Genomic DNA, 26,169 nt, shown 5'->3' on the forward strand with positions numbered 1-26,169 from the left:
CAAACTAGTGGTGCCAGCACGGCTTTGCCCGTAATGGAAAAATTAAAAGGTCTTTTGGTTTGCCGGTACATTTACAAATAATGTATGGTGAATTTTCTCTCCAATTGGCTTGTGCCCATGTTACGGTTCCACGTTATGATAATTTCGTAATTTATTCGTCCATCTTATGAGAATTTTGTTCTTAAAATCGGAATAGAAAAAGAACCACATCGAATTTTCGAAAAATCGCTTCGAGGTGCACACCCCCACGCTACAAACTAACTTTGTGCCAAATTTCATGAAAATCGGCCGACCGGTCTAGGCGCTACGCGCGCCACAGAGATCCTGGCAGACAGACAGAACTCCGGACAGAGATCTTGACAGACAGAGAGACTTTCAGTTTTATTATTAGTAAAGATCACACCGTAGCAACACTGAATGATTCCAAGCAAGCTGTTCATTGGCATTTAAATGATCAATCCCTCTCCGACCCTTTTTTTCATCCCCCTAACTAGCTGAACCATTCTAATGAGTTAAAATGAGTGCAATTTAAAAAAAAAAAAATTTAAAAATAAATTTTGAAGATAAAATGTTTCGTTTTTTTTTTTTTTTAAACAAATTTGTGTGTATGAGAAGTTAAACTACATTCATAACCGCTTTTCCAGAGGTTAAAATTTCAAAATCAAACACATATCCAAACGTTAAGTTTCGCAACACAGAAATCCGACGAAACCCCGAAAGTGAATAGAAGCTGCAACTTTCGCAACTCATACATTTTATTTGTCCTGCAGTGCATGACTTTCTGGAAACTGAAATTTCTTTACAACAAAAATTTCATAACACTTCTCAGTGAAATGAATTTAACATTTCATCTTCACACGTGGATATTTCATAAAGTGTATAAAAAGAAATAATCCAAGAAACTACACTACACTTTTACATCTTCATTTTGGGAATGTATTAACAACATTTTAATGCTGTGTTTCTTCGGTTGCTCAAAAGAAGCTAAATGCAGGGGTTTTTTATGCTTTCGATGCGTGGAATTAATTCGGGAGTAGGATTTAACGCCACACACAAAATGCCACTTTTATCGATCTAGCCGTCCGATTGTTGACATCGTTGTGGAGTATTTAGAGAGCAATGTTTTCTACTTAGACTGAAAAAGAGAAGAAATGTTTTCTGTTATTGTTGTTTCTCGAGAAGACCCGAAAACAGGGAAGATTGCGACATTCTACTTGACTACTTGGCTCTAAGGCCACTATATAAGGGGAACTGGCTTATCCGACATTTTGATTCCGAAATTGTCGGGGGAAAAATTAGCATTTGTACAAAAGCCTCGTTACAGAAAACTGGTGGCTAAGCTTTAGATGTGTTGCCTGATAGATAGTTGAATTTTTGGTTCTGTAAAGGAAGAAGATTCTAAAAATATAAATAAAAACTAACAAAGTGTTAAAAGGAGGTTCACTACAGTCTAAACATTTCCCAATACATTATTGTTGAATTTGTAAACTATATTATCTTTCTAGATTTACTTCAACTGACAATTTACTCAACTTATCATCAATTGTTTTATGACATAGCAACCAGCGAATATTATAACGTAATTATAAATACCCGGAACAGGGTTGGATCCAAAGACGTCTTGGAACCAAAATGTCGGATAAGTCGGCCTCTTGGCTCTGGAAAGAGTCTTTTCTTCCCGAACTTCTAGAATAATCTTCAGACTGTGAAATGGTATAAAGGTAAAATAAAATATTTGTTTTTAAAAAGATGCCCATTTTTTAAAGGGAATACTTGAAGAATTTTTCGCGTTGAAGTACTCAACCCTTTACCTGCCATGGGTAGGTAAAGGGAAATAACTGCAAGTTTTTCAGTTTTCATTTTTTTTGCATTTTTGTCATCTATTGTATGTTAGCTTTATTGTACAAGCTTGCTTATTCGGTTCCCGGTATTAAAAAACGTCTTATTCAAGAATTTCCCTATTGTTAGCATTGAGTCCAAAATGCGTTTTTTCAAATATCTCGAAAACTCATTTTTGCAGATACTTCCGTTTGTCTGACCACGGCAGTATAAATAAATACCAATACTTCTCTGAACAGTAAGCTTCGCGTTCATCCTTGTGTAAAGAGCGTTTTAGATAAGTTACAAAAATTAACTGGTATGTTTGACTATTTACAATTTTAAAAATGGCACAAAAATTCACCGACCGTTAACAAATTAGCTCAATTCATGATTGTTTTGGGTGTGTTTTTTTTCCATAATAATTTGATAGATCTTCGTCGATTTTATTCAGTCTCAAAGCAACTTGATGGGGATCGAACTTAATCCAACCAAAAACCGGTGTCAAAAACCGATTCACATCCAAACTAAGTCAATCCATGCTTTCATTGAATGCCACTGTAAAGACGATTCTTTGTACCGATACCTTAATTTAATATAGTTTGAAACTAAAAATGAGAGAAAGAGAAGATGAATTCACTTCAAAATCAGCTCAAGCCAAATAGTTTTTAGCCTTAAATAATTAAATAGTACTGCTAATTTAAAAAGAAAAACAGGAATGAAGTCGCATACCGGATATTTTTCAAAGAAAAAAAAATTAGAAGAATGAAATACAGCGGTAAGCGTTTTTTTTTTTTTTTTTTTTTCAGCAAGTGAGAACAATAAGCAATCACGATTGCTTATTGTTCTCACTTGACTGTTTTGATGTGCTATCATTTTATTTTCTCGCCAGCACCCTCTGCAGCATCACCGTCGACCGGCTCCTCACGATGCTGCTCCTATAGCGAAAGCCGTCTCCAGGTTGCGTCCATATCCTACACACACGCGCATACCTACACAACTACACACACACGCACACACACACGCATACCTACACAACTACACACACACGCACACACACACACACATACACACACATACATACAGACACCTACACATTCATGCCTGCACACAGACACAAACACACATACCTACACACACATACACATACACATACCGGTACACACAAACACACATACCCTCCCACACACAAACACACACTCGTGAATGCGAAAATCATAATTTGAATTCAAGATGTCAAAATTCAAATTAATTTTTTTTAAATCTCTGCTGTAAAATTTTTATCAAATGTATTTCACTATTTTTGATACTGAACGCTTCGATCCTTAGACGTGACAGAATTACTTAACCAAACTGGTGAAATCTAATAAAAGGTGTACAAAATTGAATAACTCGTATCACCATTTCGTGCATCAATTGCGACGCTAAAGTTATCATGTCATTTACTATCAACAAAGTTGAAGCAATATCCAATTTTCTTATCAACTGTAATATATCAAATTAAAATATATTATGTAACAATATTAGCCTCAGAGATATAGCTAGGTTTCTTTCGCCGAGGCGCGAAAATCAGGGCTGCGGAGTTGGAGAGAAAATGATCGACTACTGAAATATTTTGGAACTTTCGACTCGGATACCTATACCCCAAAGCCCCTCCTACTCCGACTCTTACTCCTCATCCCTGGCAGAGTTAAGAACTCGGAGAGAAAATGATCGGTTCCTACTTCGACTCTTGGGAATTTTTAAGCTTTCGAATCTCAACTACGACAACTTTACCCAAAAATCTGTCCGATTCCGACTTCGCGATCCTGGTGGTCATTTTTTGGAGGAGGGAAATTTTCGAAAACAGTTAAGGCCATAACAGTGAACAGTTCCATTGAAAAAATAATATTAGCCTTCTGAAGATGAAATGGAATATTGTAGGGCAGCGTTTCTGAAATTGTGTTCCGCGGAACCCCAGGGGGTCCTACTTTTTTTTTCAATTCAAAATATCCACTTAAAAATTCCACAAAAGTAAGTTCTGAGGGAAGTATTCATTCAATATATTCCGAATTAACAGCAGATAAAATATCAAAACGAATTGCGTATTGTATACGCGATTATTGTCAATATATGACCTGTAATTATGTTGGTACAAGAATGCAAAATTTTAATAGAAATGACTTAAAATTATTTATTTTTTTTAAGTATTAGTTTTGATGACATTATTTAGAATATTTTTATTGTTATTCAGTCATTTTTAATGTTGCATTTAAACTATACTATTGAAATTAAACCAGGAGTTCCGAGGGAAAAGTGGATATTAGAAAAGAGGGTTCCTCTTATCAATGAAATTAAGAAACGCCGTTGTAATGAAAGAAAAAAAGGTATTATTTTGAGTTTGAATATTTAAAACGTCCAAACTCACAAACGATTTAAAACGCTGACATTTCTGAAGTTAAAAAACTGTAAAACATTAACTGTAACAACTTAAATTCCAATTGCTTTTTTCTTTCGTTTTCACAATGCTTTACTTAATAGAATGCTTTACAGTTTTATTTAAAATACTAAACCTGAAAATACGCTTGACTAAGCTTTTAACACGTATTCCCGATTTTTAAAAGCGCGAAACGTGTTTGTTGAGGTGCTAAAAGGATATCTTATTAACTCGATAATACTACGTATGAGTCATTCTTCAAAACGTGTAACTTTTCTGTCACACGACTTTTACAGTAAAAACTTTAAGGAACAATTCATTAAGCAATGCATTTTGATTTCATCAAAAATATATCTATCTTTAAGTGTAAGCTTTCTGTTTTTCGCACGACCAAGAAACTTTCTGCGGGAAGAGATCCCATTTGATCCAGCTAATCAGAGAACTTGGCGAACAATTTTGGGTGAAAATTAAATGTAAAATTTTTCATTAAACTCTGCAGAAACTTTTACAGCACTGAAATGTGTATTTTTCATAAATTTTTTAACTGTAAATCTCCAATCACGCTTTCTCAACTTTGCTGATTGACCTTTTCTTACCTTGTTTTCGGTCCGATTCTTTTCTTTAAAGCATTTTATCAAGCACTTTACTATAGAATGGAATAAATTAACTAATTTAGAGACATTTAAAACCAATTTACCGCTGTGAGGAAAAAATAAAAATTTCGAATGGTGTTTATTGTTGTTTTTTACGAATACCAGTCATTTTTAACCGACTTCAAAAAGGAGGCGGTTATCAGTTCATACCGTATGTATGTTTTTTTTTTGTTTGTCCACTCATAGCGTCTCACCTAGTGAACCGATTTTGATGATTCTTTTTTTTGATGGATAGGGGATGGCTCAACTTAGGTCCCATTACTTTGTTTGACCATATTTGTTCTTTAGAAAAAAAGTTATGGGCAAAAAACAGTAAATTTCCCTTTTAAATGATTAAAATGATATAGTAGCGAAGTTCGCACTGTTCATCCGTGGATAACGGTGGCTCAGTGGTAGAATTTCTCGTCTCCCACACGAGCAACCCGGGTTCAAATCCCGACTAGGACAAAGTGAATTTTACTAAAATTTCGTTTCTACTGTTTCCCGTGTTTTCTCGAATGTTCTATTAATTACTGTATCTTTTCAAGTCTGGAAAGTTCCAGCACTTTTTCAAGTTGTATATAAGGAGATGTAACGTTCATTCGTGGTTCTGAATAAAGATCTCGAGTTGAGACTAACGAGTACTCGCTTCATTTGGCTTTCACATTGTCTTCGCTATCTTCATCTACGCGACAATATGAAACTCATTGTCATAAAAGTTTGGTGCCATATAACTGTAACATTAATAGTAATTGTAATGATAATTTTAAATAAAGGCTTTTCTAAAGCAATATAGTGATATAGAGCCGCACTTCTTACTAGGTAACTTCTTACTTTTACTGAAATATCTACATTTACACTAAAAAGAATCAAATAAAAAAATTTTGAAAAAAAAAATAGAACCGACTTCAAAATTGCTCTAAAAAGTGAAAAATAATTTTATTCTTTAAACACCATCGATAATACTTTTAAACATAATTTTTGAAGTTGGCGCAAAAACAAAAAGTAAAATCCATTGTAACCATGCTTCGTTCATATTTTTATCAAAAAATCATCCAAAACTTAGGAACGAAACATTTATATCGTTACTCAAATATGCTGTCATCAATGCGTAATGCATGTGGTAGTGAAGAAACTGGACGTGGTTAAATTTATACTTGTAGTTGAGTTATGGCTGTGAATGATTTTATCGATCGTTTTTGCGCCAACTTCAAAAATTATGTTTAAAAGTATTATCGATGGTGTTTAAAGAATAAAATTATTTTTCACTTTTTAGAGCAATTTTGAAGTCGGTTCTATTTTTTTTTTTTTCAAAATTTTTTTAAAGTAATAAGCAAAGTGTTAAGAAATAAATAAACAAAATTTTAAAGCCAAATGACTTTTAAGGGTCGACACAATGCAAAAATAATGAAAAAACGACGCATGATGATTTTAATCATGAATGTATTCGAAAATATTTGAGTGTACGATGACTTTTGTGGCGTGTTATTTCTCTGCCCCTTCGTTTTTTGACCCATTTCAAAAAGAAGATCCGTCAATATTTTGAAAAAACTACTGAGTTTTATTAAGAATGGCATAGGACTGATGTGAAAAAATATTGGACTTCGTATTCGAATTCAGTTTCGCGTTATTTTCGTTTTACTAAAAAACTTCAAAGTGTACGAACACTTTTCGGAGCCACTGTATATTAATTTTTTACTATTTTTAACACACATATGAACTGAAAGGGTAACTAAAATTTAAGTCGTACTTTAATAAAGATAGCTTAACATTAGATTCACACTAATCATTAAAATAGCTCATTGTTTTCACAATTAACAAAAATACTACTTTGATATTAAATTGGCCTCTATTTTCAAACACTAAAAGTTTTTTCTTTTTCTTTTCTTTTTTTAAATTTCCGTGTGAACAAGGTTTTTTTTAAATTTATGAGTAAAATAATTGGAATTTAACTGGGCAATTCTTTTTGGTTACTTTTAGTAGGTAACACTATCATCTAAAAATGAAAAAAAAAAAAACGGTTTTGAAATTGAAAAATATTTTTGTTCAAAAGTTACACTTTCTGGAGAATAACCTATATAAGAAAATGATGAAAGAATATACAAAATCGTTTGCTGGGCAAATTTGGATATTTACCTCCGTTACTTATAAATTTCAACGGCTTGCTAGTTTTTCGACCAAATTCATTTTAATGCGTGCATTTTATGAGTATATTATACCTATTTAGTGGTTATTCAGAAAATAAATTGCTCAGAGAAAAAGCATTGTAAAAATTCCTAATGGAAAGCAAATATTATTGCAGCAACTAAACTTTTTTTTTAAGTTTCAGCAAAAGAATTTTTTACTACATATTTTTTAATTTTCAACTGAACTGAATTCGAGTAAAACTAATACTTAAATTTTTTTTAAATTTATTCTAAAGTTAGATGCAAGCGTTATTGGTAACAGCGTGTTACAAAGAAGAAATATATATATATATATATATATATATATATATATATATATATATATATATATATATATATATATATATATATATATATATATATATATATATATATATATATATATATATTAGAAACAGTTAATGCATCCCTCAAAAATGCTAAGTCGCTTTCATGTTACACAGTATTGTAACTGACTTTTTTAAAAAGTAAATGTAAATTACTATTTTTGATTTTTTTGTAAAATCATATTTTTAACTAACACCAAAGAAAACAAATAAATTTTTACAGTTGTTAAAAAAATCATAGGTATGGGGCAATGTTAGGCAAAAACGAACAGCCATTTATTGTATGCGTTGAGATTTGTTATTTATGGAATTTTATCAACATAAATTTTAAGCTTAACAACATTTTTAATTTTAAAATAAAAACTCTGCATCATAACAAAAAATAAACGAGTTGATGTGTGCATCACATGACTTCCTTTTACTCCAATTTAATGTCATTTCCCCATTACTGGCAATTTTAATGTGAAACAAAAGTTCACTCTCTAAATATCACCAACAGTGGCCAAATTAAAACAGATTTTTAAAAAATCACCAAATTTGTCGCCAAGGCGACCAAAAGACTGGCGATATATCGCCAAGTGTCCGCCAAATTATAACACCACTTGAGTACATCGAAATTAACAATGATTTCCCCTCAAAAAGGAGCAAAAGACTCCTTTAGGAACACCCGAATGCAACCAAAAGGGGAAGTGCACAACGAGACCCCACTAGGGGTCTACGTACCAAATTTCAACTTTCTAGGACTTACCGTTCTTGAGTTATGCGACATACATACGCACGTACATACAGACGTCACGAGAAAAATCGTTGTAATTAACTCGGGAATCGTCATTATGGATATTTCGCATGTCTATACGTTCATAGGCACTTATCCACGTGTGGTCGAGTCGAAAAAAAACTCAGTATTCATTCGGGGGTGAGTAAAATGGAAATTAAGGTCGATTTTTGAGTGAAAATTTTTTCGCGAATACAACACTTCCTTTTATGTAAAAGGAAGTAAAACAGTGTGTTCGTTAAATGCAAATTTAATTCTGTCCAAATTCGTTTAAGTAACAATTCTTAACTCAGTAAATTACCGCCCAATAGCCAGGGCTAAAGCAGAAATACATGAAATACACCGCCAGCTCAGTCATTTCCAGCCGAGGACTGCAGTTTCGTGCTTATTAGCACTCATTAGCACGGCATAGGAAAGTGACTGAGCTAGAAATGGAAAACCTCTTAACGAAGCCAAGAGTGCCAAACAAACTGGTAGCTAATATAGAATTAGCGCAGACCAGACGAGTGACCGAAGCAATGGTTCGGTTCAACTCAGGATTGAAGGCAAGGCATAGTATATTCAGTCCTCGGCTGGGGGGGGGGATGACTGAGCTGGCGGTGTATTTCATGTATTCTTAACTAACTCAAACTAATCGTAATTCACGTTTGCAGAATTTAATTTGACATTAATTTTCTTTTAAAAAATTATTATTATTATTTTTTTTTTTTTTTTTGAAGAATTCCAATACAAGAAATTAAAGATAAATTTCGCATCGCCAGATTTACAAAAAAGCAAAAGTTCTTGAACTCTGAAGCGTGCAGACAATGCTGGGAATATTTTCTAAAGAAAGGGTGTCGTGATGGCGCGAAAAGTAATTGCATGTTTTATCACCGGCTATAATTAAAATTGGAAGTTCGCGAAAACAAAATTATTTTAAAAGGTCAAAAGCATTAGTTAATGTATGACGCAACATCGTATCTTTCTTAGCTAAGAAAGAAATGATCTTACGAGTATTCGACAAACATTTTGTTTTCATAATAGTTCATACCTCCTGTTTTATATAATACTCGCACTCGCTAATCCGTGCGACGCATTCGCGCTCTACAGAAACAATTCGAAAACAAATTTTTTTTAAAGTATTTTTATGAATAAAAGCTAAGGGGTCACTCATTAATTGCGTAATGGTCCCAAGGGGTGAGAGGCGTTGGAAAAATCTCTACACACCCTTACTTGGGGGGGGGGGGCGTCAAGCCCATTCTTACGTAATACTTCCAAGTCAATATTTTACATTAGAAGTCCTGCGTCAAGTAGTTTTTCAGGGATGATATTTCATTAGCGTCTAGAAGGTAAAAACATCTTAGGATGAGCTGTTTTTTATTTGTTTAACAAAGAATGAATAGTGTAAATTGTAATAAAAGAATTGCACTATGTACGGCATGTTTTATTTTTAATTAATGTCTCATCATGCACAAAAAAAAAAAGTCGACAAAACATTCAGCCTAGATTTTAACTTTTTAGTAAATATTTGTGTATGGAATTGTGGGTTGAATTTTTATGTGTGCGTATAGGGTGTGATTTTTTAAATTGTGCGAGCTTTTGTAGTGTGTGTGTGTGTGTTTTTTTTTTTTTTTTTCCGGTATTGTAGCATTAAATTTGCATTTATTTTTCCATAGCAATGAAAAAGGTAAATCTTGTTTTGTTTTTTTCTTTCGGCAACGTGTTCTTCTTCTAAGGGTGATTGGTTCTAACAAACCTTGCGTACAACAAACTAAACTTATTTTACTTTTAAGCATGGACAATTTGCATTTGAAGGTTCAATTATTATCCTTTAAGTACAAATACATATACTAAGGCGCAATTAATAAGCATATTAACATTATAACACATTAACATAGTAAAATACAGTAAGCACAGAGCCGGCCTTAGGCCGATTAGAACAAAAGGGTCCAATTGGGCACCGCGCTGGCAGGGACCCCACGCCAAAAGGAGAAAGATCATTTTTTCCTTTAAATAAACAAGTGAAAAAGTGTATGAAAATACAAAATTCAAATTTAATATTTAACTAATGTTTAATCTGGGCGCGTGGAGCTACTCTTAGTTCAATCAAAGGGGTAAAGGAGGTTCGTGAAGCTTTTAGCTAATTTTAAATTTGCCAAAAGCATCAAGAGCTTTAATTAAGAATTAGCAAAATATATTTTCAAAAATACTTGTGCGGAATAAAAATCCGGAGAAAGGTTAAAATATCTGTTCAATGAGAATTTGATTCCTTCAGTCCTGAATTTGTTTCCATCAGTCAAAAGTAGTACTTTTTGTCACTAAAATTGGTAGAATAAGCAAAAAAATAACATGGACTTAGTAAATACTTTCCTTTTACCAACAGTTATTTTTTAATTAATTTTTTTAAATGTTCGATTTTTCAAACAAGGCGTGGTCTTGATGACGTCACAAATGATGCACTTTGCCGCATTTTTCTATCGCGTTTCCACGTTATGATAATCACGAAGCGAATTAAAATTGCACTCTACGTTTGTTATCAACCATATCGTTGCCAATACACGTGAGTAAAGATACGAATTAAATATTTAGTTCTGTGAATGGCAACACAGAATGGCATTTCATCATTTGTGATGTCATCGGCAGAAGTACATACAAACAATGAAAGCATACCGATTTAAGTATTTTTTTAAAAATATTAAACTTAAACGAATTATTTAAAAATTGTCAGATCCTATATTTTTAAGCATGCTCTTTCAGAAAAAATACTTTTAAAATTTTGGAAACGACCCCATTGAACATCTGAAGTCAATGGCCATACCGACTGTACCAACCGGTCAGGAGAAAGGGAAATAGGGGTGACGGGGTCTCAAAAATCTAATTTTTAATGATTATCGTTGGTTAGTGCAGTGAGTAATAAACTAAAGACCCCACCTCAGGTTCTAACTATCGCATGGGCAAAGCAAAAAATGAACCGAGGCACCCAAGTTTTAGGAACCCTAAAGCTGTCTTTTAAATTTAGTTGCTTTATTTATTTCATTTTATTTTTTTATTTACTTTTGGCAGGAAAAGTGCGAAAATTCAACAACGGTGATATTTGCTGTTATAAACAATTTATAACAATGTAGGGGAGAGTGTTGTACCTTGGGACACTTTTCACATTTTAATTTTCAACGTCAATTATTTGAATAAAATTTAAAATCTAAAAGTCACATTAAAATACCCCAACATACTTCTATGCAATATATTTTTTAAAATTCAGACAGTTTGAAAATAAAATTTTGACAGCCATTTAAAGTAAAAGTTCCAAGCTGTCCCAAGGTACAACATCTTATTGTAACATCCTGTTGTGCTATGGGAAAGTCTTCATGATTCAGGAAACAGCCATATACTTGAACCAATTTTGCACCAGAAAACAAAAACAAAAAAAAAAAAAATATTTTTTTTCTCGGTAGTGAATAAAATCATGAATATTTAATAATGAATTATGAATAATGAACTATGAATAATGAACTATGAATTATTATCTAACATTAAATGTGTTTAAAAGACCACATGAGATTAGAACATTGCTTCATGCTCCTAAACATATCTTAATTATTAAAAACCATGTAGAGTAAGTCCGGCGATCTTGCCCCACCTAAGCAGAAACTTTAAAAAAAAATATGTTAACGAAAACTAAAAGATAATACCTCCCGCCTCCCTTAATGTAGGTCCAGATGCTGTGTAAAATTTATCGTGGCCAAAAACTACGAATAAAAGTTTTTATTGCAAAAAAACAAAACTGCAGCTTTGGAGCATATTACCTTGATAGTCAGACAATTTGCCCCACTACACCAGGTAAAATGTCCTACTTGACCAGCATTGCAAAACACTCTGCTACTAGTAAGAAAGTGCATTAATTGACTAAATTATTTGAAATAAATACAAATTATAATGTGAGCAACTAAATGAGAAATCATAATAAATTTAATTCTAAACTGCAAATATAAGTTAAAATATTGGACATAATAAGCACATTACTTGTGGTTTTTAATAACTTTTGCTTTTCAATCTTGCCACAGCCATTACATCTCTGATTATACATTGTGCAAGTTTCATGCAACCATCCTAAGAAGTCTATACATTTTGTCCAACCTACAATCGACGTCATTCAGGTCTTCATTCAGGTGGGGCATATTACCTTTTTGGCAAGGTTAATTGCCCCACCACCTTTTGTTCAAACAGCAAGCCAATATGGCTGCAATTAATAGTAACAGCCTTCTTTGTGATACTCTTTTACTGTATAAACCGATAATTGTGTCGTGCAGTTACAAAACCGGCCATCTCCAAAAAACTAAATTTTTGTAGAAAGCCATTTTACTGTTACATCAAGCATAATCGAGGTCAAAACTAAATCTCATCGGTTTTTAGTGATATTAGGGAAGGGTGTTGGAAAACGTTTATGTAAATGGTGGTATGTGGAGGGGGGTATTTACTCATACTTTCATTTTGGATTTGGTCCCTTTTGCAACTCATTTTGGAGTTGGCCGGTTTTGCTACTAATTTGAACTTAAAAATTGCTATACCAAATTTAGATATTGGGATTTTGGGGTACGATAAACATAATTCTCAAGAATAAGACAATATAATTTGAAAAATCAAACAGACCAGAACAGCTGACCAGAATTATTTTTAAGCATAATAAAATAATATAAAAAAAATAAAATAAGATCAACATTTAAGAACTAGAGTCTCATACTATTGCAGCATTATCGTCTTCAATAGGCTCACACATTTTTTCCTGATGTTCTTCATAACTACTGTTCTCTTCCTCTTCGCCCATGATTCCATCACCTTGAGCAGATGATGCCATCAAGATGCTTTTTTAAAAAAAATAAAGCGCACATCAGTCTCCCAGTTTGACCCAAAATGTTTGGTCAGTAAGTTTTGGACATCGCACACTTTCTGAGGCTTCACCACTAAACCTGGAAATACACTCGTAACCTTACTGGTTGCAATGCTCCTCTTAGTCTTCACAACTGACTTTTTTGCTCCAATCTCAGATCTATAGAAAATCTCTCCTTGAACCAGCAACTTATTATTCTGCTTGGTTATAAAAAAATCTTTTCGTTGGTGCAAATTTGAAATGCTATTGTGCTGTGGGTTTGAGGATGGTACTTATGGTTCTCATCCAGTCAAGATCAGTGTAGTAATCTCTTCCTGGCTTGTACACTGTTCCACTTTCCAAGAGAATGTCGTCAAATTCTGAAGGCTGAACAAGGGTCTCAATTTTTTTCAACTTCTCAATTTGGGCGAAAACACGATCTGAAGGAATGAATGAATGACCTGGAATGGGGAAAATGACTTCCACTTTTTTTCAGATGGGTTGGGGCGTAACGAGTCATTCAGTATTGAATCATGAACATCATTGTTATGTTTTTGTTTTGGCCACCACAGCCGTCAGCTACGCATCTGAGGACAGTGACTCCACTGAAATCGGTATTCTGTAACCCACAAACTTTTCCATGATCGACAAAGCAACGTGCACCACTGACCAATATTAAACACGACCACTGGGAAAGGTAAACAGAGAGAGAAGCTGAAAAGGTACATTCCAGATCTGGATCGGCAGTGCCATCTAGCGGATATGGACATGGCTGGTTTTGAAACTCACAGACGAGAGGATTTGGCCGGGTTTGCAGCACATCATGATTTTCAAATGCATATTAATTGAGGATTTTGTCGGTTTTGCCGTGACTTTAGGTATCCAATAGGTGGAACATGTATCTTAGTACCCAAAATACTAAAAAAACATGCTTCCCAAAATTGAGGAGTTGGCCGGTTTTGCAACTACACGACACAATTGAACATAATATTTGAACGCTAGTTACTTAAACATAAGTTCTTAAAAGTAAAATCTTAGATCAAGCGTTAAAAAATGTCACTCTTACCTTTCACTTTGCTCTGAAGCTGTAATGATCTTTGAAAAAATCGTTGAAAATGGCTTTAGTACATGCGTGTAGCTTCTTTCTACACAAATCCCCATGAAAAAATTGACACAGGCGCACTCTGTTGTTACAATCATGAAATACAGTTACTGGGGCAATTTATCAGACGGGGCAAGATCGCCGAACTTACTCTATACGTTGTACCTTGGAATGTGTCCTAAGGTACAAAACGTTTGATTGTGCCAAGGTACAATCACCATGTGGTCATGGGCGGATTTATGGGGGCGAGGGAGGTCAATGCCCCCCCCCAGTCTTGGGAGGACTTTATACATGGTAACAGCACATATTTCAAAAATGTGAAAAGAAAAAATCATGACTTTTTTTTTCTTTTTTTGAAAAGTTCAGAAGTGAAAATGAAGAGAATAGTGACTGTCCTTTTCTGACGGGGGGGGGGGGAGGGGGACCATACACTGTATTACAAAGAGCAAAGCTGTCACCGGGTTGTTGAAATATGTTGAAAACGACTACTTTGAATTAAAAACCATTAGAGCAAGTATATGAGTGAAAATATGAGTAATCAGCCGCTATACTTAAAATGATCAACGACTGTTTCAACAATTTGGAAACTAAAACAAAGACTTAAAAAAAAAACGGATTTACCTACAAATTAAACAAGCTATAGTTGAGGGCACCCGCTTTGTTGAAGGCCCCCAACTCCGGAAAATTTCATGATTTGTTCTTTAAAGAAAAGAAGAAAACTACTTGAAAAAATAAATTACATTTTAAAGTACTTGAAAACCTTGAAAATTTGGAAAAGTGTGAATACAAGCCATAAATTTAAAAATTTATAACAATTGATGGGGGGTAGGGGGAGAAATGCCGAAATGTGTCCAATTTAGCTCATTGCCACATCCTGCATAAAAATATAAAAATCATGGTTCTCACGTTTCTGTAGCACATTACTTGAGATAAATTTTTGTGACTCACATGTTTCATATATTGCTGTTTATTTAATCCTGAATGCAGTAATTTTGGAAATTATTTTGTATTACTTGCGTTTATCTTACTTCTTCTGTATATTGATATTCTGTGCAGCCCAGAAGGGAAAAAAAACACTACCTCTATTTTTTTTTTCGTTTTTTGCACTACTTGTAATTGAAAATAAAAAGTTGTTGTAATGAAAAATCAATAGTTTTTTTTTCTTTTAAACTTAAAATGTTGTTGTTGTTTCTGATGCCCCTTGGAGCACCCAAGGTAATGAATAACGAAGGCGTTAATCCGCTTTTGAGGCTAATATGAGTGGCTTCCGTTTGACTGAGCCCCATTTTAGGTGGAAGTCCGACTTTTGCTCAGACACATAAGACAGATAGCACAATTCAGATTTATTACAATACAAGGAAATCAGAAAAGCATCCAGGGCAGTGGGCGGGAATCGAGCCCGTGCCTCTCTGCATGCAAGCAGCTGCTGAGCGATACCGCTCGGCCACTGAGGCCCCAAACTTAAAATAGTTGTTTCTTACAAAGTTAGAACAATACTGTAAAACAGTACATTCAAGTACTAAGTTTCAGAAACTGGAAAGGCCAATTTTTGTGCCTTAAATAATTTTAACTGTTCTCGAGTCCTTGAAACGGATTAGATGAGTCTTTGAAATTCCTAAGCAAAGTGTGCTTCAACTTTATTTCTTATCAATTATGAATTGTCCAAATGTGCCTATTTTCTAAATCTATACACCATTTCTTTTAAAGCATTTTTTTACTATTGATCATTTTGTATTTAATTCATTGTTGTATTTGTCGGTGGGTTGGAGGCTTGATCAAAAACTGATTGAATTGAACCGACAGCCAAAGTAAGCAAATAACAATGCATAATCTTCTATTCTTTCTCGCTTTTTCTCTCTGAAAACTGCTGTAATTGATTTGTCAAACCGAAAACCATTTCTACTGTGTATTATCGTAATTTGCAAAAGAGTGTTTTGCTATTTGTCTTCGAGATTTTAGTAGTTCCAATTACCCCTTCTAAGGCTTCAAAATGCAGAATTTTATATCTATTTTACAAAAATTCCTCCGGGGAAAAAACCCCGAACCCCCTAAAATTGGAGATATTCTATCCCCTACTTAAGAGGGATTCCATTTTCCACCTTAGACCTTATGTATAATGGATGGGGAGGGGGGGCTTTAAAAAATGGCTCTTTTTTTTTGCCACCGATAGAAAAGTTGACCAGACTACTAAAGAGACCAAAACCCTGAAATAGCTTAGGGGCACGCTAAGTCTAAATCCAGCCAGTTGTAATCAATACAACTGCTAATGCTAAAAAAAATGCTGCCCCCCCCCCCCAGGAACTCAGTTCTAAATCCGCCTATGCATGTGGTTTAAGAAAAACCAAAATAATGGTCAATCTAAATGCACTATCATTATTTTCTCATAAGTAAATTATTTAAAGTACTTCTCTTTTATAATAAAATAAAATTTAGTAGATTAAAACTACAAATACAAAGAAAGAAAATGAAATAAAAATTAAGAAAATATTTACTTTTGAGTCATGAAATTTTCTTTCTCTCACAAAATCAACAATTTTCCTCATTTGATGCTGATTTTTACTAGGGCACCACTAGTGGTGAAGGTTACTATCAGAGGTTTCAGAAACATGGCTGCTAAAAATAGATTCTTAGAAATTAGCTATGTCCCAAGGTACAACATTCTCCCCTACTGTATAATCTTGAATACTACTAGCTCCAACTATCACCAGTACTCTTATTATTGTGCAATTACTTGTAAAAGAGCCAAAACCCCTCAATTACAGACTGATTGATGCTTAAAACATCTTCAAAATAATTCCATAGAAAACAAATCGCCAACAGCTACTTGAAAATAGAGGACTCAGTGCTGCCCCCCAATCAGTTGCGGGTTAAAACATTCGATTAAAACCCGAAGCCCTACTTTTTTTTTTCTTTTTGCTCTTTTTAGGAAATAAGTGCGTGTGTGATTTGGGATTACTATTTTCATCTTGGTCTTATCTGCAGTTACTTGTTGTCTATTTTCTGATTTTGAAGGTTATTTCACTGAATGAAAAATTCCCTATGAAAAGAAACCGACATCAATGACATAACTTTTGATTATCTATAATACCAGTGATACCCAACCTTTCTATAACCGCGAACCAAAACTCATATCAAGATGATTCTAGTGAGCCAAAACACATATAAAAATATTTTCCCTTTGATTTCAAAAAAAAAAAACATGGAAAAGGAAACAAAACTACTAAGAATTTTGTTATCATTACTCGATTCTAAGGCTGGATGCAGTTTGAATTTTCTTTCCAGAAACTGCGGAGCATATACGTTGGTCACTACTGTTCTATAACACAACATATAAGAAATGTGTGTTGCGTGCTCTTTTATTGCTTTAATTTCAGAATAAGACTTACAATATTTTCAGCAGTGCATTATCGCTATGAAACCAAATAATATGGTAAGAGTATAACTTTTGTAAGACTAATGTAAAAGTTCAATTTTTTTAGTTGAGTATTAATCTAACAAGTGACTAAGTGAAGACTACTGGAAGTCTCTTTAGTCAGTTAGTTTTCTTAGCACCATACAGCCTAGATTGGGATCTGCCGTCCCATCCCTCTCCTCGTAGTGAAAAGAGACTTAGATCGTAAAACAGCCCTAATTTTAACATAAGTTACTTCACGATAAATATGTTTTTTACACCTTCAATGTCGAAAATTTCTGAGCAATGGGGTTTCAAAACATTTATCCCTCTAGCGATTTCTCAACATACAGCCTAAAATTTGGTTTTTAAAACTTCAATGTCAAAAAATTGTTAATGGAAGTCTCCATACTCTGCTATTTCATTTAACGTGATGGTTAGAGTTCGAAAAAGATTGCCTCAAATTGAGCCTAAACTTTTCACTTTCAAAACATTTTCAAAGGAAATTCCTAAATAACTAAGATTTCTGTCTGCCCTAATATCTCTAAAGGTAGCTTTAAGTTGCTTTTTTGAAATTCTAACTTCGATAACTTTCCAGGGAAGCGGCCCAGCACCTTTTACCCCTTTCTTTAGGATTCTCACTGATAGATTAAGCTTTAACTTTAAAAAAATTCCACGTGCCATCTCTCCTCTTCTTTCTTTAAAATTGACATCTGTTTCGAAAAACATTCTAGGGCTGTCAGCTTCTCTTTCCACTGTCGTTATCAAAATATCCTAAAATTGCGTTTTTTTTTCACTTCAATATCGAAAAATTTCCGGAGATTCATTGGATCCACTAATGTCGTCTAAGTGAGATTAAATTTGACTTCAGTTTTGAAATAATTCAGTCAAGTATCCTTTTCTCCTTTTCCTTAATTTTACCGAAAAATGCCTAAATTTGTTATTTTGGGCTTCAGTTTTCAAAATTCTTCCGTGAGAGGACTTCTCCAGACTAAAATTCAGTTTTTAAGACTTCAATTTATAAAATTTCCTATTGCAGACGTCATTAAAGACAATCCAAATTTTCATTTTTAGGTCTCGTAGCATTTGGGAAATAACTTTTATATCAAATCACTAAATTGCGAATCTAGAAGTTCTCAGTGTTAAACTCTGTACCTTTTCTTTAAATTCATTCTCATTCTGTTTTTGTCTCAAATTCAATGCAATTATTCTGTAAAGGGCCCCACCAATCGGACCCCGCATTCGTTAAGGTCAGCTCTAAGTAAGCATAGAGTAACATAGTAAAATTATATTCAATAATGAACAGCAGATTCAGTGGCTAATAAGCTATGATGACTATTTCAGTCTTGAATCTTCTTTTAGTATAAATGATACGACACTTCGCAGACGATCCATAAAAGAAGCTAGTATAAATGATTACAATAAACTCCCGGTTATCCCCTGGCGGATATTGTTATTGTGGATTCGTTTATTATTTATTTATCTATTTATTTTAGGTTGATGCTTTACTGAATGTAGAAAATACTCATTTCAACTTAGCAAGTGCAAAATTCATTTTTAGACCATTACTATTTTTTTCTTCCCTCTCTTTCCCAAAACTTTCCTAGGTCACCAGAACCTGACTAGTTGAATCTGTTGAAAAAAATGCGATATATTTTTGGACTGTCCCTTATTATTAAGTTTGTTAAAAATTAACTATGCATTGTTATGCATGACGCAGCATGAAACCATAAGAGAACTTCAGGGACACTTTATTTGTTCAAGAATAAAGATATATTTTTAAATTAACACGCGCGTCGTCAACATAGTAATTGCAGCAGCCTACTTAATCTTACACGGAGAAAAATAATTGCACGCATTTATCATGATCTCAACACCTTTATAAGTTCCGTTGATAAACAAAATTTTTAAGCCGTAATGTTTCTTCATGAATTAATTTAGAAATTATTTTCGATTCCAATGAAGGCTGCTGTTTTGTCTTTCTTCTTCTATTTTTTTAAACGTTACAGTTGATATTTCAATAGGATGGATTTTATTAAGGAAAAACTTTTGGTTTAATTTTGTAAAAAAAACTTCACATGCAGTTAGGGTCTGTCCGTAAATGATGTCACACTTTTTTAAAAAAATTTTACCCCCTTAAACTTTTGTTGCAATATCTCACATTTCACCTTACCCCCTCCCCCCTTTGTCGCAATGTTTCACACTTCACCTTACCCCCTCCCCCCTTTGTCACAATGTCTCACGCTTCACCTTACCCCTTCCCCTTGTCACATATCACGCTATGTTTTATAAACATATTTTCATTTTAAAAATGTGTGATGTCACATTTCTTGCTTCCTCCTCCCTCCCCCTTGCCGCAAACTGTCACACTTTCGCGTACCCATCGCCTTCTCAAAGCGTGAAATCATTTGTGGGCAGCCCCGTTACGTCAAAATTCTGCGAACCAATTCGTTTATCCTAAATACAGCGCCGATTCTATCCGAACTGGTCATGACTGACCTCCTTTGGATAGGCAAAAGTTAGAAGATTCAGACGGGAGAATTTAGCGATGCTTCTGACTCTATGAAAACTGTTCAATTGCATTTTTATATTGCACAAAATTTATGTTTCAATAAAATTTAGCAGCTAATAGATATATTTTTAAAAATAATGATAGCAATTTGTTTTACTTTACACTTTATTTACGCTGGGATTAGGCTATTAGAATAACGTTGGCTTGATGTTGATTACAGCCTTCCTCCCAGGTCTTTCCTCTGTTAAACATGGGGGAATGCTTTTAATTTTGCATGATCGCTCATTTAAAAAAAAGGAGAGAGATATCTAGTTCGGATAATTGGACAGTTCTGTTCACTGGAGTTGGGATAATCAGCGTTCTACTGTACTAGAAATTAAATTTGACCAAACGCAGTCAGAAATATTGAGAGAAAAATGGTTTTCATGTAAGAAGCGAAGAAAAAAATACAAATCAGATCTTAAAGTAATTGTGTATCATTTTTTACACAAATTCATGCCTTAACTGTACTGTAATGAAATTGCTGATATATGAGAGTGTCATTATACAGTTATACGTATCTGATTTTTTGATTACAAACAGTTCATCGGCGAAGATAATATAAGTTTATCGTATCTTGAATACATTCTATAAAATTCGAACTGACTAGATATTCCAAAAGTTGGAATAAATATAGTATTCTCACACTTACGCATCAGCCCGAAGGACAGAATAAAAAAAGGAAAGAGAAACGCATGAATGAAATTCATCTTTGTTTTCGAATAAACTAAGTTTAAAATTAAATATCCAGCAGAAATAAGGCTGATAAAAACTGGGTTAAATGTTATTGATTTAATTTACTAGTAAAGAACAATGTAAACGGAAACAATGCAATTGAAGTTTTCATAACTGCATGACACAGATTTTTCTACCTGTGTTACTATTTTTTGAGGCACTTCAAAACTGAAGATTTTGTTTTCTTTTTCACATTATTTAGAACAATCTTTTCAATCTTATTTGAATGTTCATAAGTTAAAGCAGACTTATCAGCATTTATATAGGATTATTTTCGAGGAACGGAAACTTTTACGACAAGAGGAGGAAAAAAATTACAGTCCAAAAATTGTACCGACGCATAGGATACTTCTAAAACAAGGACGAAAAATTGAAAGTTACACTAGGTTAGTTGGACTATTCTTTTAATCGGAACTATTAACAATATCTACTCAGAGCTCAGAGAATCATAAAAGATATTACGTTTAGAGTGAGAAATGGCTACTGTATTTTGTCCATTTCAGAGACAGAGGAGTATCCAGTAGTTTTCGACTCCAAAAACAAATGCTGGCTAGTCGGGTTTTTTTTTTTTTTTTTTTTTTTTTTTTTTTAATGATCTCGATATCAAAATCATTGTTCTGTATTCTACATCTATCCTCATGACATCGTACATACCTTAGCATACCTTTGGCGTCGTAGTTTTCTGTAGCCAAATGGTCTGACCAAATGATATAATGATTTGAAAACCGAGTTAATGAGAAATTCAGGAAATAATAAAAATTAATAAATGGAAGGTATATATTTACATCTGTAGATCCACGACGTATTTTAATCTGGGCAGTCCTACGGGCCGTCGGTCTCACGGTCAGAAGTCATCCTTCTCAGTCTCAGCCCTTTACGTGCCGGAAATATTAATTAATATGCACATCAAAGAAATCTTTTTCGAGACTGTTATATAATGTTATCAGAATATACGTCAAATGTGGCGACACATGGCCAACTGAGTAGTAAAATTTGGTGATACATAGCCAAACAGGTCGCCAAATATCAAGTCATCTTATTTGGTATGAAGCAGACACAACACGCTTGGCGAGCGCAATGAACAGATGCTGAAGCCTCCCTGACACCACGGTTACGCCAAGTGCGAAGCAGCCGCCGAAGACTGTTGGCCAACGGCAACAGCCCACTTAGCGATTGTGGTTAGGAAATGTCTTGGTGAGTGAAGCGAATACTTGGCCCCCGTATTTTCACGTGATTTTTCTGTTACGGCACGTGACGTGTGGTGGGATGAAAATAATTACTCTGCCGTTATTTCAAACGAGGTTTACCAATGTATTTATCGTTTATTTTCATATTTATCAGACTACAAAGTGTGAAATGAACTTAAGTTGAGAAAAAAAACTAAAGATCACTGATGAGCAATGAGTACGAAACAAAATGGGATCCGAGCAAAGGACTTCAGCGTTTCATCCACTTTAGAAAATTCACATATCAGAAACAAAATGCCTTCTCTATACAAAACTACGTAAATATATCATTCAGCAAGATTAGCATAGGAAGAAACTATATCAAAAAATACCAAATATCCTTAAGAGGTATAAAAATTAAAAAGGGGAATATCATATTAAATATTCTTAGTCTTACCTTGTCTTTCATGGAAAACCTTTTTACTTTCCTCTATATGTAATATGTAGAAGAAAGTATTGGATTCGTGCAAATTTTCGAATTTCGAATTTCGATGGATTCGAACGTTTTGAGGTGTGCTGAGTCCATTTCGACTATTTTTGGAAAATGTCTGTCTGTCGTCTGTTTGTGTATGTGTGTATGTGTGTCACGTCTGTGTGTGACCAGTTTTTTGTGACCGCTCTACAGCAAAAACTACCGCATGAAATTGAACGAAATTTGGTACACATATGTGCCCCTATGTGAACTTGTGCCCATTGGTTTTTGGCGCGAATTCCTCCAAGGGGGGTGGAGCAATGGGACGTTTTCTGAATTACGCGTGCTTACTATTCCTCAGGAAGTAACTGGCGGAATCAAACAAAATTTGGTCCATATGTTGGTATTAACAGGAACAGGTGCTGATTCAATTTTGGTGTCAATAGCTCAAACGGGGGTTGAGTTATAAAACGTTTTTTGTCGTCAATTGTGACTGCTGTATCTCAAGAAATAACAAACGGAATCAAACAAAAAAATTTTGACAAGTAGCCCTTAATGGGTATAAGAGCTGATTCTATTTTGGTGTCAACAGCTAAAAAGGGGGTAGCGCAATCGTCCGTTCTTTTTTTCCATTGTGAGTGCCCTATCTCAAGAAGTAATGCTACGTTCTGGTTGAAATTTGGAATATATGTGAATCCATACGTAAACAGGCTTTGGTTCAATTTTGACTCCAAGCGCTCCAAGAGGTGTTGATTGTTTTTTTTTTTGGGGGGGGGGAATAAAAATAGTTTTAGTAATGCAACAATAAGAAAGATAAATCGTAATAGATTGTCGTCTGCGTATTTCTCGTGATTTTAATTGTATGGAAATGATCGGAAATATTATCTCAATGATTTAAAATTTTTAACTGTTGCCATCTTATGTTTGTTAATAAATAAAATATTTGTAGTTAATTCAAGCAAGGTTTTTAAAGTAACTTTCAATTTTCGCTCTTTGTTTTGTTTTTACAATAATTCAGACATTGGGATGGTCGTCAAGTTTTTGCATGTGTAATTTTGTTTTTGTTAGGAATATTGCTTCCTCGTCAAGCATGGGGAGGGATCAGAAAAAGGAAAAATATAGAAGAAAGTTTCGTGATGGCCACAACATACTAGTTTAAAGATATGAAGGAAAACAGCAATTACCTGATTGTATGGTAAAAATGAGAAATGAACTAGATATAATTGAAGTCGCATCATTTATGAAAAAAACAATACGCCCCCTTTATAAACTATCTTATCTCTCATTCTATTGAAAAAAAATTTACAAAGTGAGGAATGAAACCATCAAGGCAATTCATTGAAAAACGTTACAAATTATGAATGAACGGACTAAAATCCAAGTTCATTGTCCCACAATACGTTCTCTTCATAAACTATCTTATCTTACATTTTATTGAAAAATTTTTTATTAAACAATGAATGAAGCAGTTATCGAACATACCTGATTTCATGGTAAAAACGATGAATGAACTAGTTATAGTTCAAGTTGCATCATCCCACAATACGTTCTTTTCTTAAACTATCGTATCTTACATTCCATTAAATGAATTTTACAAAATAATGAATGAAATAAATAAAGTAATCAGCCGATTGCACGTTCCTGATTGCACGGTAAAAACGATGAATAAACTAGTCATAATCCAAATTCATCCTCCCACAATACGTTCTTTTCATAAACTATCGTTTCTCGCATTATATTAAATCTATTTTACTAAATGATGAATAAAACCAATAAAGTAGTTAATCTATTGCACGCTAAAAATTATGAATGAAGTAGTTATAATCCAAGTTGCATCGTCCCACAACACGTTCTCTTCATAAATTATCTTATCTCTCATTCCATTTAAAAATAATTTACAACATGATGAAAGAAACCAATAAGGCAATTACTTGATTACACGTTAAAATATATGAATGAACTTTTTTTCAGCCAAGTTTATCGTCCCACAATCCGTTCTTTTCCTAAACTGCCTTATCCCCACATTTCATTCAAACACTTTTACAAAACAATTAATGAAAAAATTATCAAAATTACCTGATTGCATGGTAAAAATGATGAATGAACTAGTCATAATCCAAGTTGCATCATCCCATGATACGTTTTCTTTTGATGTACTGTTATAAACAGGAGTCTCTGGTATTAAAGGACTTGAAGCGTTCATTATCTTTAAATCCAATAATGAAGCTTATTTCAGTCAATTCAGTCGCTTTAATACCTCAAGTGGTAAGAGGGAATTTGTTTCACTTCAGTTTTCATGACCAAGCAAAATTTAGTTTTAAGTTGATGAAATAATGACAGTTAAAAATGGATCAGTGCAAAAGTCGAAAATTATCCATTCACTATAACCACTAAAATAAAATGTTCATGAGAATTTTCGAAAAATGAGACTTTTTTCCTTCAAAATCACATTTTTGTAGGAAGACAACTAAAAAAAAATTTGTTTTGCTCTGAAAATTGAACAAACTGTTCAAATCTGCTAAGATTCAAATTTTTAAGTAATGTCGCTAACCAAAGGATGTACAAATTATACTTTGAAAATTCTTAATATTGGATGCAGCTTTGCGTTGATCATATTTTTTTTTTTTTCTCTTCCTTAATTTTTTGAGCAAGAAGTATTATTTTTCGTTTCTACACACAAATACTTTTTTCGGGAACAGAAAAATATTCTTTAAAATTCAAGCTAACTCATTTATTATGTCATAATTTCAAGTATTTTTTCTTTAAAAGAATTAGAATGATTACGTTTCTAGTTTAATTTCCAAGATTCTCCATGGAGCACTGAATGTTACTTTCTTTGCAGCACTACTGTTAGAACTGAGAAAACCGTTTTACATCATAATGAAGCGTTTCACTTGGAACGCACACAATTTTTTTTTTAATGTAATTGCATAATTAAATTGCATACATATGTGTTTCAAAATATTACTTGCCGTTAAATCAATTCTTTAAATTATATAGTTGATGTAATTAAGTAACTCAATTTTCACATCTAGTGATGTTTAAATACACGTTAAAGGTTAATTTATAAAAAATGCCAAGCAAACTTCGCATTTAAAAACATACAAAAATGAAAATAACATTAAACTAGCACTTTTCATAAATTTGTGAATCGTAAATTATAACTTTCTTTCAATAGAAAGACGAAAATTAATTTAAAATCTTCTTTCTTTGAACAAGAAAATAAACTGATTTCTTTTGCAAAAAAACTCGCTATTTATAACAAATGTCATACTTTTTCTCGTACCTCCTATTTTAATTTTTTATTTCCGTATTAATTCTTCCATCATTATGATTTTAAAAAAACCTCACTTCAGAATTGTTCCAAGAACAAAAACACACACATCGGCCATTTCACAGAATCTTCAAAATGACAAACTTCAAGTAAACAAACTGTTGAAACAGAAGTTTACAAACAGGTATAGCTCACGTGTCCGCGCACCTAAACTCCTTGATTAAATCTGTCTGGCAGATTTGGTTAGATCTCAAATCCCTTGCTCCAAGAGGCGGCGACCAATAAGAGCCCATCGCTTAGGTGACGTCACGACCGGCTATATTAACATCCGGTCCGAACTCCCGGATGCTCTCAATCAAAGAGCCGCGCCGTTCCAAGTAAATTCGAACAAATTCCTGAACGCGTCAACGAAATTTCCTGAGGATTTGTTTTTAAATCCTTTTGCAACGTGTCATCATGTGAAACCAACGCTCAGTTTCCTT

The 26,169-nt window shown here is 33.6% G+C and overlaps 1 protein-coding gene across 1 annotated transcript in view; it reads right to left on the bottom strand.

Annotated features, from left to right (window-relative positions):
* Positions 1 to 24,616, bottom strand: part of LOC129220731 (putative ammonium transporter 3) — a 90,593-nt gene extending 65,977 nt beyond the window's left edge. Inside the window, exon 1 of the mRNA XM_054855160.1 lies at positions 24,490 to 24,616. Coding sequence (XP_054711135.1) covers positions 24,490 to 24,616 — 127 coding nt within the window. The remainder of the gene's footprint in view (positions 1 to 24,489) is intronic.
* Positions 24,617 to 26,169: the final 1,553 nt, after the last annotated feature.

This window comes from Uloborus diversus, chromosome 4 (genome assembly GCF_026930045.1).
Source record: "Uloborus diversus isolate 005 chromosome 4, Udiv.v.3.1, whole genome shotgun sequence".
Lineage (NCBI taxonomy): Eukaryota > Metazoa > Arthropoda > Arachnida > Araneae > Uloboridae > Uloborus > Uloborus diversus.